The sequence below is a fragment of the Macaca thibetana genome, chromosome 8, assembly GCF_024542745.1.
Source record: "Macaca thibetana thibetana isolate TM-01 chromosome 8, ASM2454274v1, whole genome shotgun sequence".
Taxonomy (NCBI): Eukaryota; Metazoa; Chordata; class Mammalia; order Primates; family Cercopithecidae; genus Macaca; species Macaca thibetana.
The window spans coordinates 126,303,038-126,318,878 of NC_065585.1; the positions used below are offsets into that span (position 1 = coordinate 126,303,038).

General features: G+C 40.5%; 1 protein-coding gene across 2 annotated transcripts in view; it reads left to right on the forward strand.

Moving 5' to 3' along the window:
- The first annotated feature begins 2,504 nt into the window (after positions 1-2,504).
- MTMR7 (myotubularin related protein 7) overlaps positions 2,505-15,841 on the forward strand; it is a 112,773-nt gene continuing 99,436 nt past the window's right edge. For both annotated transcript variants that reach the window (XM_050801818.1, XM_050801819.1), the window contains exon 1: positions 2,505-2,638. In XM_050801818.1, coding sequence (XP_050657775.1) covers positions 2,615-2,638 — 24 coding nt within the window. In that variant the 5' untranslated portion in view covers positions 2,505-2,614. The remainder of the gene's footprint in view (positions 2,639-15,841) is intronic.

Consider the following 15,841-nt stretch of genomic DNA (forward strand, 5'->3'; position numbering starts at 1 on the left):
AATTTGAGTGTGGCTCCATCTGCAAATTACATAGTGTTGGAAGAATAAGCTTTTTTTCCCCCCTTCCCTTCTTATTTCTTGGCCTGGGGCCAGATGGAGAGATTTCTGCTCTGTGAAGACTCAGACTCACAGATGCAATATTCATCCTACTGGACTACGGTTCACTCCAGACACATCAAATACCAAACTTCAAGAAGTACCTGATTGTAAGTCTATTCACTGATTTTTCTCGAAGTAACAGGGAAAATGCAGTAAGTAGATCATTCTTCTTGAGGCTTCCTTTAGCATTGCCACATACTCTGTCACCACCTTAGTTGGTCTACCTTTTATTTCCTTGGTGTTGGCCATATCACAATGACAGGATCTAGTGTCCTTCTTACCTGGGACTCCCCTATATCTTCCAGCATTTGCCATGATACCTTGAGTATGACCAATAGTTAAATCATAGCAATATTTTCTGAGTAAATGAATGGCTAGTTTTCCTTTTCTCTCTAGTTAGGATTAATATAGCCAGACATTTCAACAACATACTCTCGGTTCCCTCACCTTACTGCCCTCCAATTCTTGCTACTTTTTCAGTCTCTTCTGCTCTGCTAGGTGGTGCTGGAACAGCAGTGAAGCTTAGGGGGCTATATGACACGGTAAGTACCAGAAAATTCTTTGTGGTTGTTAGGGATCAACACAGTTTGTGATCTAATATCTTAACATTAGGCTACTTAAATTGTTCAGACTTACCTCCCTTCAGCTACCAATTAGTGTTTTTTTTTTAAACCTAGTAAAAGCCACAGGTCAGAAACACTTTCATGCAAAAATTACCAAGTAGACTTTTAATGAGCTCACCAGTAGAATAGAACCCTGAAAGCACATAATTTCAATATCATTTGCCTATTTAGAATGTTCCCCTCCACAAAACTATGTAAGATTCTTTGTATTAATGGAATTTGGAGATGACGGCTAACTTTGAGATCATCTAAGCAGGCGACTTTCTCGTTTTATAAATGAGGAGGCTGAGGCCGGTGTGTGAGTTGGCAACAGAGCGTTCTTGACTCTATTCCTGGTCTTCTTCGGTAAACAAGAAATTATGCCCTGGGTCAATCATGACATATGCAAATGGTGGTTTATGGTACTTATTCTAATTGCCTCCCAAAGCAGTAGGAGGATGAAATGGTAGAAGACATGTAAAAGAGGGATCTGGAATTTTTAAAATAGGTTCTTGGCCGGGCGCGGTGGCTCAAGCCTGTAATCCCAGCACTTTGGGAGGCCGAGGCGGGCGGATCACGAGGTCAGGAAATCGAGACCATCCTGGCTGACACGGTGAAACCCCGTCACTACTAAAAAATACAAAAAACTAGCCGGGCGAGGTGGCGGGCGCCTGTAGTCCCAGCTACTGGGGAGGCTGAGGCAGGAGAATTGCGTGAACCCGGGAGGCGGAGCCTGCAGTGAGCTGAGATCCGGCCACTGCACTCCAGCCTGGGCGGCAGAGCGAGACTCCGTCTCAAAAAAAATAAAAAAAAAAAAAAAATAAATAAAAAATAAAATAAAATAGGTTCAACACTGTATTAATTATTTGTTGGAAGGCTGTAATGTGTTCAGGCATTGGATAAAAAGAGGTAAGCAGAGTCTCTATGGTCAAACAAACAAACAAAAATCACAATCCAGCCTGAAAGATGAGCAAGAGCGAGGAAAAAATTTAACAGAACTATGGAGAGTTCTACAAAATTTTACTTATGGTGGATCATTGGACTCTTAGGGCTGCAAGAGAAAAAACAAACAAAACAAAACAAAACAAAAAACTGGAGGGTGTTCTTCTCTTTGGCTTTTACCAAGGCGCCTAACACTAACAATGGCACCAACTACTGTTAATATCATAAATAGGGAAATGGTACCGCATAATGGATGTTTTGTATCTCTCTCTCTCAGTTCAGTTGGAGCTAAAGATGGCAAATGCACACCCAACACCGTGCCAAGGGAAAAGTGTCGCCTCCAACAGTGAAGTCGCAGGTGGATGTGAGATGCCTGACTTAGTAGCGCACTTACCAGGGTGCTAACACTGCTGCTATTATTTCCATCCGCATCCCCCGTGCTATGCCGGCCGCGCCTGGGATGAAACACACACATCGAGCTCACGAGACCGTCCTGGGTCTGGAGCGTCTGTGGCAGCCTTTTCCGCCCCACCCTGAAATCCTACCTATCCTGGGACGCCCTGGAAGGAAGCCTAAGGGCGGTGTGGAGCAGCGTGTACTCCCCATCTCTCTTCCAGGAGGCCACACCCAAAACAAGGCCCTCTTTGTGTCTTGGGGAACAGTAGCCGTATAGTGCTTCGCCGACTGCCCCTCTTAAGAGAGAGCTACCAGCCCTCGCCCCGGCAACCCCAGGCAGAGGCCAGTCGCGGCGGCGGCGCAGGTGGGCGCAGGCGCAGAGGTGCGCTCTCTAGGGCCGCGCGGGAGCCCAGGCTCCGCACGCCGCGAGCGAGGCACCTGGGGGCGGAGCCAAGCCCGCGTCCCGCCCACGCCCGGGCGCGAAGCCCCCTCCCCGCGCCCCTCTTGTAGCGCCGCAGACGCGCGCAGGTGCGTGAGGCCGAGCCCGCCGGGGACCCTGCAGACGTGGGCCCGCCATGGAGCACATCCGCACGCCCAAGGTTGGTGGCACCAGCCCGGGCGGAGGAGGCACGGGAGGAGACGGGGGAGGAGGAGGGATGCTGAGCGCGCGGGAGGCCGACTGCTCTGCGGGGTGCCGGCGGAGCCTGGACCGCGGGCTAGGGAGGAGCAGGCAGTGCCTGAGCATCCCGGGGTCTCTGCGAGCCCGGTTGTTCTCTTGCTACCTCCCAGGCCTAGCGTTAGCTGCTGCTGGGCCTGCCCTCTTGGTTTTGGGGGTGCACAGTGGACACAGGGGTGGACGGGAGGGAACCTCAGTTGTCTGCTAATAACTGGGTGTAGATCATCGCTTCTTTCTCCTGGCACGAGGCTTTCTCTTTTAGCTGTTGGCCGCTCAGAGTAGTTGAAAGGGAAATAAGCCGTTCGGTGACAGGTGCAAGGAAAACGAGCTGAATGCAGATGGGCTCCTGCGCTTGGAGGCTTCTTAAATCTAGGGTGTCAGGCCCACCCGATTCGGCCTTCCCAGTCCCCATCCCCATCCTTAGCGTAGCAGCTGCAAGGGGCCTGATACAGAACGGATGATCAATATTCATTGTAGATTGAATGATGGTGTGTTCTTGCCTTTTCCAGTCTGTTTTGTTCGTTAGAGAAAAGGATGCAGCTTATGGATTCGTCACGCACTGGTGTGTTTTAAACAACACGAGCTTTTGCTAATCAACAAAAGCAAATGGCCCCTGATCACTCCAGTGAATTAACATTGGAAACGTTGACCGCTGTACCAAATCTTCCTACTCAGTTGTACTGATAATCTAATTTAGAACGAAAATGATGATCGACGTTACTGCCTGATAACCCTAAACGAGTGAAAGAATATCTTTACAAACCCTATTGGCTGTCTGTTGTTACTACCACCACAGCTCCTTGCGTTTTTGCAGGATGAACTTCCATTCAAAATGTAGGCCCCTGACAGGTCAAAGCTAGGTCAGAGTGGCCATAGCTCAGGTGGCTCCAGGGATCCCACACATTTAAGAGGGGTGGAGTCAGTTGCTTTATGTCCAGAAAGAATTCATTCCAAGATTTTGGACTGGTTCCTGAGTACCTTTTTGTAAAAGCAGATTAAAATGATCTCTTGTCATTGGAAGAAGAAATCTTTTAGTTTGCTGGAGAATGTCAGTTCCGACAGTAAATTTAAACTGTATTGATTTTGCACTAGGGAATTAAATTGTCGCTTCACAATCAGGAAATTGGAAACTTAGAAGACAGTGCTGTAAACCACAGGATAGGTAACTCAAAGCTTTCAGAGTTTAAGTGATACTAAATAATTTATTCCAGACGGATGAATTTAACTCATGGACTCTGCCCTTGCCAAGGGCATTCTTCCTCCTTCCATAATAAAGGGGGCCCTTTGTAAAAGTGATATCTGATGTGGATGTCGATAGCAAGAATGATAGGGTGATATGGCAGTGGATGCCACTTTGTTATAGAATATGAATTTGGGGGAGTCAAGGCCATTTCTGTTCTGTATACAAAGACACCTGGTACAAAGTCACATGTAAACCTGAGTCTCAAGCAATGTTCTTACTCTTAAAATTGGCATTTATAGATACCCTCTAAGCAGTGCAGTACTCGAAGTCAGAAATCGTTATTTATCTGAAAGTGGGAAGAAATTGGGGGAAAATGGAAAATTGTCAGAAGTGTTATTGAATTGAGTGGGTCATTCACATTTGGGATAATGCCGGTGAAAAAAATAAGAAATTACAGAGGTTGGATGGATCAGATTCATTTATTCATTTATTTTATTCCACAAGCATTTAGAACCTTTCATGTGCCAGGCTCTGTGTTAAGTGCTGGGAGCATCCAGGAACTCACAGTCTGGAAGGGGAGGCAGTTGTAAATATGTCAGTGTATGATAGAGACATGTGCCAGGTGTGGTGGGTAGAGAGGGAGACTGGATAGAGGATCAGCTTTGCTCTCAAGGTCAAGGGAAGTCTTCTTGGAAGAGCCCTCTTAACCTGGAAGGACTTAAGAAGGACTAGGAGCATTTTCAACAGTGGTCATGTAGTTGTATAAATATATATTGTAATAAATAATGACAACCCTAAAGAAGCTGAAAAGAATAACAGCGGTCAAAGATAAATGATTCCTTGAGGTTAAATAGCATCCTTCTTTTGTTTTATATTTTTAAGGGCAATATTAATTTTCACAGTCTAAAAGAAAAAGAGAACAAGATTACTTCCAGAGCATGCGGAGTTAAATACATAGTTGTTACCGGTCATATCCATCTTTATTATTTGCTTACATCGTACCTGGTGAAACTATATGTAAATTTCCTTCGATTTCATGGTTTCATGTCTTGGGTTTGCCAGGAGTATATACAAAGTTTGATTATCTGGCCCATTGTGGATTTAAAGCAATATTTACCATGTGGGTAGGTAGAGTTTTAAGAGGAAAAGAATTGTATGCGTGTATAATGTACAGTTGCTTTTCTGTTACAATGGAAGTCATTCACTCGCTGTAGACTGTGTAATATCCATGACAGCCTCTGTGATCTGCTTGAGTCTCTGGAGTGCAGTTTAAGGAGACAGATGCACGTGCATAATCTGGAATGCTTTGCACATATTTCTTTCTGGGGGTGCATGTGTGTTTAACTGAAGCCTTTAACAGAGCATATGCTAAGCAGAGTGCCTCTCTTCCAGAATGGTTCCTTTAGAGGGAAAAAAAAGTTCCAAGGACAAGCTGGTTTGCAGTTGGGTTAAACGGGGGACACCAACTATTACCTGTGCTCATCCCAGTGAACTTCTAGGTTTCTACTTCACTATCTGGCTTTATTTACCGCTCTGAAAACTTGCTGGAAGCTTGGGCATAATTTGGGTTCAAGTACTGCTTAATTAAATGAAAAGACTTCAGGGCTCCTGGAAGTAGCTTGAAGTGTTTGTAGGATTTAGTTTGGTACTAGATTGAGGCAAAAGTTTCCAGGACCTGGTAAATGATCTCTACTTTATATGCTTTGGTCTTTCTGGAAGGCGTTTTTCCCACATGTGTAAATTTGAATTATGAAATAGAATATGTGATAACCTCCAAAACAGACCTTGCAAGTGTCTTCTCTTCCTTTCTACGCCTACCCGCTAGTCTGACACTGACTGATCTCCTGATTTATTTATTTTGCCCTTCTCTAATCCCTTTCTCACAGAGGGGCCTGGATGATGCTTTTATGTCTCAAATTGATCATGCTACTTCCCTTCTAAAATTCTTGAGTGGCTTCCCTTTTTACCCAGGATGTAAGGTCAGAATCCCCAGAATGGCTTGTAATGCCCTGTGTAGACTGAGTCCTTCCTACTTCTCCAGCCTCATTTTGTGAGTCTTCTCATCCACAACCCTCTGACCACAGCTTGTCTTCACAGAGTTCTCCAGTGGGACCGATTCTTTCCTGCCTCAGGACTTTTGCACTGCTGTTCCATCTGGGGGGACATGAGTTCTCACTCTTCACCTGACTAAATACATCATCTTTCTAGTTTCAAATTGTGATTTCTCAGGCTATTGTCCAGCTCCCCATCTAAGTCAGATCTGCCTGTTGTGTTTTATCATAAGACCTTGTGTTTTCCCCTTAGGATCCTCATTACAATTGTTACATTTATTTGAGTTATGTTCATTTAATGTCAACCTCCCCTGCTTGATGGAAGTCCTACGATGGTAGGGATTATATCTTGTTCGCCCTTTGTAGCTATAGCACCTAACACAGTGCTTGGGACCAACTAAGCATGCAGTAAGTAAATTAATTGAATTAGTGAAGAATGCATAATTAATTCATTACTTTTTGTTTGTTTGTTTTTGACACGGAGTCTTGCTGTGTTGCCCAGGCTGGAGTGCAGTAGTGTGATTTTGGCTCACTGAAACCTCCACCTCCTGGGTTCAAGTGATTCTCCTGCCTCATCCTCCCGAGTAGCTGGGACTACAGGCACGTGCCACTACACCCAGCTAATTTTTTTTTTTTTTTGAGACGGAGTCTCGCTCTGTCGCCCAGGCTGGAGTGCAGTGACGTGATCTGGGCTCACTGCAAGCTCTGCCTCCCGGGTTCACGCCATTCTCCTGCCTCAGCCTCCCGAGTAGCTGGGACTACAGGTGCCCGCCACCGCGCCCGGCTCATTTTTTGTATTTTTAGTAGAGATGGAGTTTCACCGTGGTCTCGATCTCCTGACCTTGTGATCCGCCCACCTCGGCCTCCCAAAGTGCTGGGATTACAGGCGTGAGCCACCGCGCCGGGCCCACCCAGGTAATTTTTATATTGCTAGTAGAGACGGGGATTTCACTATGTTGGTCAGACTGATCTTGAACTCCTGACCTCAGGTGATCCACTTGCCTCAGCCTCCCAAAGTGTTGGGATTACAGGTGTGAGCCACTAGTGCCCAGCCTCATTACTTTATTTTTAAGAATTTGCTTTGTTGATCCAGGCCTCTTGTGCATTGTACAGTTGTATACAATTTTACTTGACAGTATAGTGAATCTTATAGTATTAGTGTTAAATATTTGTGGATGTCAGTGTATCTGACATGTGAGATATATATGAAACATATTTTGCAATTATATATATTTTAATGAGATAAAATTGAAATGCAAAATTCACAATTTTTATTAAAGTGCACAATTCAGTGGTTTTAGTATATTTACATATTATGCAACCATCACCACCGTCTACTTCTAGAACACTGTCATCACCCCCAAAAGAAATCCATTAGTAGTTAGCCCATTAGTAGTTAAACTGATGATGTCCATCGAATTACCCATTAGTAGTTAGACTTGATGATAATATCTTATACTTATCTGTGTTGAATATTATCTCACTGAATTTAGACTTTTGCTTATCTCTTAGTCTTTTTTGGTTGCTGATACACGTCTGCTGTTCCTGTCAGTTTGGTACCGTCCACTATTTAATCAACTTGCTTTCTATTACCTCATTCATTATCTTATCCAAGAGCAGAAGTGACTTCTTAAGCCACTTGCCCCCATCTCTCAGAGTCTTGATCCTGATAGCAGATTCACTAGTTCTCTCAGTTTGATGTCATCTAGCAGTTGATAAGTTTGTCCTTCATCATGTCGCCAAAGAGCTCATCCAAGAAAGAAAGGAAGTCTTCTGAAATGATGACAGCGAATCCATGATATTCTTGCTGATGGATGGTTTCCAGTTTTTAGGTTCGTACAAAGTTCCAGTAAATAACTCATTTTAGAACCCTGCCAGAATTAATGTTGAACTCACTGACTTACAATTATACAATGCTGTATTCACCATGGGAAAATAGTGGTCTCATTTTCAAGTTCTGTCTGTGATGGAGGGACATCAGTAGATCCATGAGGCTTGCTTTTTCTTGATCATTCACTGTCAGTATACCATCAGCTCCAAGGGCTAGCTCTTCTTTTCTCTTCCTTTAGCAAATAATAATTTTCTGGTTATAAAGGTAATATGGACTGCATGTGGAAATTAACCACTGTTAATATTTGGGTACATTTTCTTCTGGTGTTTTTTTCTTTGCATACACTAAACATTGTTTGCTTAGAAATTTAGGACCACCCATTCAATTTTGCAGTTTGCTTCTTTAAACGTACCATATTGCAGTGTTCAAAACTTACTTTTAGAAGATTATGTGGGGCTCTTTTTTTAATCCTATGGAAATTTCATCATATTTACCGTTTCCCCATTTTAAGGCTACTATAATACTGTCATGATGAACATCTGATTGTTATCAGCATGTGATTTCTTCCCTAGAATAGAACCCTAGATGGAATTACTGTGTCAAATAAGATGAATGGTTTTATAGTAGTTATATATTACCAAATGACTTTCCAAAAATGTTATGTCATTTAACACTTTCAGTAATAGAATATAGACTGTCTTTCTTACTATACCATTGCTTTATTATTTAAGGTTATTTTTCGCTAATTTAAAGGGGAGAATAGCACTTCATTCTTTTAGTGTATTTTTTTTTTTTTACTAGTGAGGTTGAAGCTTTTCCAAAAATATGTTTACTGACCCTTTTGTTACTTTTTGAATTATCTATATTTTCCCCATTTTAATAATGGGTGATTTAGTGTATATGTATAGTGTATGTATTTCAATAGTTTTATTGAAGTATAATATAATTTATGTAGCATAAAATTTACCTTTCTAAAGTATGCAATTCTGTGATTTTTTTGTATATTCACAGAGTTGTATCACTGTCATCATTATCTAATTTCAGAACATTTTCATTACTCCAAAAAGAAACCCTATCCCTATTAGCAATCAGTCTCCATTTCTCCCTCTCCCCACCCAAGGTAACCACTAAATATACATTCTGTCTCTATATATGCTTGTTTTTCTGGACATTTTAAATTTAATCATATAATATGTGGCCTTTTGTGACCTCTTATTTTCACTTAATGTTTTTAAGGTTTGTCTAAGTTGTAGCATGTACCAGTACTTCATTTCGTTTGATCTGTTCTGTGGCCAATACTGCATTTTGTTTATACATTTATCAGTTGAGGGAGATTCGTGTAACTGTTTTTTGGCAATTATGAATAATGCTGCTGTGAACTTCGGTGATAAGTTTTTGTGTGGACATATGTTTGTATTTCTCTTGGATAGAATTTCATTTCTCTAAGAACAGAATTGCTGAATCGTATAGCAACTTTGTGCTTATCATTTTAAGGCACTGCCAAATTATTTTCTGAAGTGGCTGCACCATTTTAGAACCCTGAGAATAATGTGTAAGGGTTCCAGTTTTTCCATGTCATCCCCAGCTCTTGTCATTGTTTTTTATTTTAGCCATTCAGGTGGGTGTGAAGTGGTATCTCGTCCTGGTTTTGATTTGTGTTTTTCTAATGACTAATGATATTGAGCATGTTTTCATGTGCTTATCAACCATTTTCCTGTCTTTTTTGGAGAACTGCTTATTCAATTCCTTTGTTTCTTTCTTAATTGAGTTTTTTGTCTTAAATTATTGGGTTGCAAAATTATATAATCTGGATACAAATCCTTAGTTATATGACTTGTAAATGTTTCCTCCCATTCTGTGGGTTTTCTTTTCACTGTTTTTATGTTCCTTGAAGCACAAAAAGTTTTTAAGTTTGATCAAGTCCAACTTATTTTTTCTTTTGTCACTTGTGCTTTTGGTGTCATATCTATGTATATTTTCTAGAAAGCCTTTTTCTGATTATAAAAGTCATACATTACAGGAAATTTAGTTCAAAGGAGCAGAAAGAAAATAGCAATTCTGCATAATTTCAAAATCTGGAAAAAATTGCTGTGTATATATTGGCGTTTTTCTTTATATATATATAAAGCAGTGCAACTTAAAAGAGAATAATGTCCATTTTCTCTGTGGGGGGTGTGTGTGTGCATAGTTTTGGGGAATGAGAGCTTGGTTTTTAGTATGTCAAAATATTTTTCTCATGTTATTAAACCTTCTGAAAAGTAATTTTTTTTGTAACCACATAGTCCACATTGTAATGATGACCATATGTTATTTAGTGTCTGGAGGCAATTCTCCATGGCCTTTTGCAGTTTTGCACTTTTGTTCTGAACTATCTTTTCAAGGATGACTTTAGAGTGAACAGCCTTGAAAGAAAGGAATAGCTTCTCCCTTAGTAGCGGAGGGCAGGTTTATTTGCTGTCCAGGGTAATAAAGATAATGTTATCCTCAGGGACAAAGGATTACTTGCATCCTGTTTATGTGATGGGCATTTCTTAACTCTGAGTCTCTAAGGTTCCTTATCTAGGATGCAGAGCCCTGCTGTGTGCAGCATCCATATGGACTGCTCCATATTGCCCCTTAGACTAGGGAGGAGGAACATGGAGACGTAATATGAAGATAAAGCTTATCCCTCCTGGTGCACAGAATACTAATGTCCTTTGTCTCTGACCCAGAAGTCTTGTGTCTTCTGCCAGCAATGAAACACTGGGAGGCTATTTGTTGGGTTGTAAGCAGGCTAAAATTTCAAACACTTCCTAGTTCTTGACAGTTAATCCCCTAGTATTTGATACTTAATTTATCTCTATATTGTCACTATAATAAATAACTGATAGGCCGGACGCCATGACTCACGCCTGTAATCCCAACATTTTGGGAGGCCAAGGCGAGAGGATCATTTGAGGTCAGAAGTTCAAGGCCAGCCTGGCCAACATGGCGAAACCCTGTCTCTACTAATATACAAACCTGTCTCTACTAATATAAAATACAAAAATTAGCCAGTCATAGTGGCAGGTGCCTGTAATCCTAGCTACTCGAGAGGCTGAGGCAGGAGAATCACTTTAACCTGGGAGGCAGAGGTAGCACTGAGCCGAGATCACGCTGCTACACTGCAGCCTGGGCCAGAGAGCAAGACTCTGTCTCAGAAAAAAACAAAACAAAACTAAAAACCTGATAAACACCAGTGTATTTGAATTGTTGTGTAAATCTCTATTACCTCAGATTAAATTTCTCAGGTATATTTTCTGGTTCCATTTCTATATATATTTTAAGGATTTTTGATGCTGTTTGTATGTTTTCCTCTAGGATTGTGTCTGCTAGTATGGCAGAGGAATACCCTTTAAAACATTCTTGAGAATTATAGATGAAGTATGGTTTCTCATCAATTTATGTTTATTTATTTACTGTTGAGATTGAATTTATTTTTTGCAATTATTTATAACAAGAGCAATACAACAGTAGCACTGATAATACGGATAAGATCCATAATATCCATAAGATTCATAGTACCTGGATCTTATTAAGAAAATAATTTATCTAATAGGTACCTCAGTTTCACTATGTCCCAAACTGACCTGATTCCCTCTCGCCTCACACCCAATTTTCTCCTCTTGTACTCTTTCCAGTCTCGGTGATCCACCCTTCCAGTGCTGGAGCCAGTAACTTTGGAGTTATTCTTCACTCCTCTTTTTCTCTCCTCCCGTATCTATTCTAATAGTAAATCCTCAGCACTCTACTTTCAAAATATATCCAGGTTATCCTACCTCCATTCCTACCACCCTGTTCTGAAATACTGTCAGCTCTTGCCTGGTCCCCTTTCCATTTTTGCCGCTCCCCCACCAGTTTATTTTTGCCAGAGATACTGTTAAATATAATTTGGAGCTTGGACTTCTTTCGTGAGTCTCCTTACACCGAGAGCATCCAAACTGGAAAGGAAAAAGTCAAATTATCCTTATTTGCAGATGATAGGATCTTATATTTGGAAAAACCTAAAGACTCCACCAGAAAACTATTGGAACTGACAAAGAATTCTGTCAAGTTGCAAGATACGAAATCAAAATACAAAAAACAGTAGCGTTCATGTGTGCCAACAGTGAACAATGTGAAGAAATCAAGACAGCAATCCTATTTATAATAGCTACAAATAATATAAAGTACCTAGGAAACAATTTAACCTAAGAAGTAAAAGATCTCTAAAAGGCAAACTATAAAACACTGATGAAAGAAATTGAAGAGGACACACAAAAATGGAAAGATATTCCCTGTTCATGGATTGGAAGAATAAATATTGTTAAAATGTCCATACTACCCAAAGCAGTCTACAAATTCAGTACAACCCCTATCAAAATGCCAATGCTATTCTTGACAGAAATAGAAAAAAAACCTAAAAGTTATATAGAATAACAAAAGACCCAGAATAGCCAAATGTATTATGTGAGAAAAGAACAAAACTGGAGGAATCACATTACCTAAAAGGAAATCAGTATGTCCAAGAGATACCTGCACTCCCATGCCTATGGCAGCATTATTCACAGTAGTCGAGATTTGGAAGTAACTAAGTGGCCATCAACATGTATAAAGAATGTATAAAGAAAACATAGTACATATATACAATGGAGCAAGACTCTGTCTCAAAAAAAAAAAAAAAAAAAAAAAAAAAAAAACCCTGATAAACATCAATGTATTTAAATTGTTGTGTAAATCTCTATTACCTCCGATTAAAGTTCTCAGGTATATTTTCTGGTTCCATTTCTATATATATTTTAAAGATTTTTGATGATGTTTATATGTCTTCCTCTAGGATTGTGTTTGCTAGTATGGCAAAGGAATACCCTTTAAAAAATTATTGAGAATTATAGATGACGTGTGGTTTCTCATCAATTTATGTTTATTTGTTTACCTTTGAGATTGAATTTATTTTTTGCAATTATTTATAACAAGAGCAATACAACAATAGTACTGATAGCACTGATAGAAGAAAATCCTGAAATAACACTATAGCTATTGTGATAGGCACCATTCTATAGATTTACATTAAGACGCTTAGACCTCACAATCACCCTAAGAGTTGAGTGCTATTGTTATCCCCATTTCACAGATGAGGAAACCAAAGTTAAATAAGTTAGTGAGCTGTAAGAGGCAGAGTGAGGATTCAAAACCAGGCAGTGTGGCCCCAGAGTGTGTGTTCTTAACAACTCTACCATTTTGCATTTTGATGTTGAGAACAGGAAAGAAAATGCAGTTTAGGTTCCCAGTGGCCTTAAAATGCTATTTCCAGGCCCTCTGGAGTCCTGTTTGCATCCTTGTCTCTAGAGTAATGGGCTGCCTCTATATTATCAAGCATTACCCTTGGTTTTTCTTGTCGTTGCAATTTGATTTTATCAAAAGAACAAACCTCAGTATTGTTTTGATTTAGATCTGTTTAAAGATGGATTATTATCTAATTGTCAGACTTTTATTGCACAATATTTAACAGCTGTTGAGGAGGTGGTCACTGTAATCAAATATGCTCTTACTCCAAAGACAAGGCTGATACGTTTGTTGGAATGAAGCCATCCACTTAAAAGTGTAGCTGTGGCAGTATTTTTTTTTTTTAAGTTTTCCAGGTAAGAATAGATTGTCTAAGCCAAGTAATCACAGAAGTTGTGATTAAACATTCCTCCAAAATCACCCACATTTCATGAAATCCTCACTTCTAACAAGTCTAGCAAAAGTTGAAGTCTGGTTGTCTTGCGTGGAGGCTTGGGTGTACAGAACACACGGTCTGTTATAGAACTTAATAATTCTCATTCATTCATTCATTCGTTCAGTGTTATATATAAATGCAGCTAGCTGTCAGTTACCTTTCTAATTCGGGGGATATGGACTGTTTCCATGTATATGGTATGTGTATGTATGTTACAGAGAAAATGCTATGGAGAAAAATATAAAGAGATAAAGTATGGTGGTTGGGGTGAGTTAGGATTGTTATTTTATATGTGATGATAACTTGGCTTTCTTGATAAAATAACTTTTGAGCAAAGACCTAAAAAAGTGTGGGAACAAACCATCTGCATATCTAAGGAAAGCAAGTTCCAGGCACGGGAAACATCTCATGCAAAGGTGTTGAAAAAAGAGTGTGCCTGGTATCCAGGGAGTAGTGGTCACGCAGTGAGGTCCAGGAGCAGGGAGTGGGGTAGTTGTGGGAAATGAGATTGGAGAGGGAGAAAGGGCAGATCATGTACAGAATTTCCCTCTGGGTGTGAGGAGACCCACGAAAGAAGTCCAAGTTCCAAATTATGTTTAACAGTATCTCTGGCAAAAATAAACTGGTGGGGGAGCAGCAAAAATGGAAAGGGGACCAGGCAAGAGCTGACAGTATTTCAGAACAGGGTGGTAGGAATGGAGGTAGGATAACCTGGATATATTTTAAAAGTAGAGTACTGAGGATTTACTATTGGAATAGATATGGGAAGAGAGAAAAAGAAGAGTGAAGGATAACTCTAAAGTTATTGGCTCCAGCACTGGAAGAGTGGATCGCCGAGATTGGAAAGAGTACAAGTGGAGAAAATTGGGTGTGAGGCCAGACAGAATCAGCTCAGTTTGGGACATAGTGAAATTGAGGTACTTATTAGATATACAAATTATTTTCTTAATAAGATCCAGGTACTACGAATCTTACGGATCTTATGGATAAGTTCCTTATCTTAAGGAACTATGGAATGACAATACAAGACATATTTTATAGGATTATTTTCAAAATCATGTATACTTTACAAAGGTCTCAAATTCTTTTGAAAGTAGTCTGATATAAATAAGTCATAATAAATTCAGTCAACCAATAAAATTCTGGAAAACTCTTTTTTTTTTTTTTTTTTTGAGACGGAGTCTCGCTCTGTAGCCCAGGCTGGAGTGCAGTGGCCGGATCTCAGCTCACTGCAAGCTCCGCCTCCCGGGTTCACGCCATTCTCCAGCCTCAGCCTCCCGAGTAGCTGGGACTACAGGCACTGCCACCTCGCCCGGCTATTTTTTGTATTTCTTAGTAGAGACGGGGTTTCACCGTGTTAGCCAGGATGGTCTCGATCTCCTGACCTCGTGATCCGCCCATCTCGGCCTCCCAAAGTGCTGGGATTACAGGCTTGAGCCACCGCGCCCGGCCTGGAAAATTCTTTAAAAATTTTTTTAAAAACTTTTGTGAGCACATAGTAGATCTGTATATTTATGGAGTACATGAGATACTTAGATACAGGAATGCATTGTGTAATAATCACATCATGGTAAATGGGGTATCTAGCTCCTCAAACATTTATCCTTTGTGTTACAAACAATCCAGTTATATTCTTTTAGTTACTTTAAAATGCTAAATTATTATTATTTAGTAAATTATTATTCACCCTGTTGTGCTATCAAATACTAGGTCTTACTCATTCTTTCTAACTACTTTCTGTACCTGTTAACATTTGCCACTCTCTGCCCTCACCTGCCCCAGACCCCACTCCCTTCCCCAGCCTCTGGTAACCATCCTTCTACCCTCTGTCTCCATGAGTTCACTTGTTTTAATTTTTAGCTCCCACTAATAAGTGAGAATATGTGAAGTTTGTCTTTCTTTAGCTGGCTTATTTCACTTAGCATAATGACCTTCACTCCCATCCATGTTATTGCAAATGACAGGATCTCCTCCTTTTTTAATGGCTGAATAGTACTGCATTGTTTATGTGTACTACGTTTTCTTTATACATTCGTCTGTTGATGGCCACTTAGTTTGCTTCCAAATCTTGACTACTGTGAATAATGCTGCCATAAACATGGGAGTGCAGTTATCTCTTGGACATACTGATATATAACCAGCAGTGGGCTTGCTGGATTGTAGCCTAGCTCTAATTTTAGTTTTTTGAGGAACCTCCAAACGGTTCTCCATAGTGATTATACTAATTTACATTCCCACCAACAGTGTATGAGAGTTCCCTTTTCTTCTTAACCTTGCCAGCATTTGTTATTGCCTGTCTTTTGGATAAAAGCCATTTTAACTGGGGTGAGATAGTATCTCAT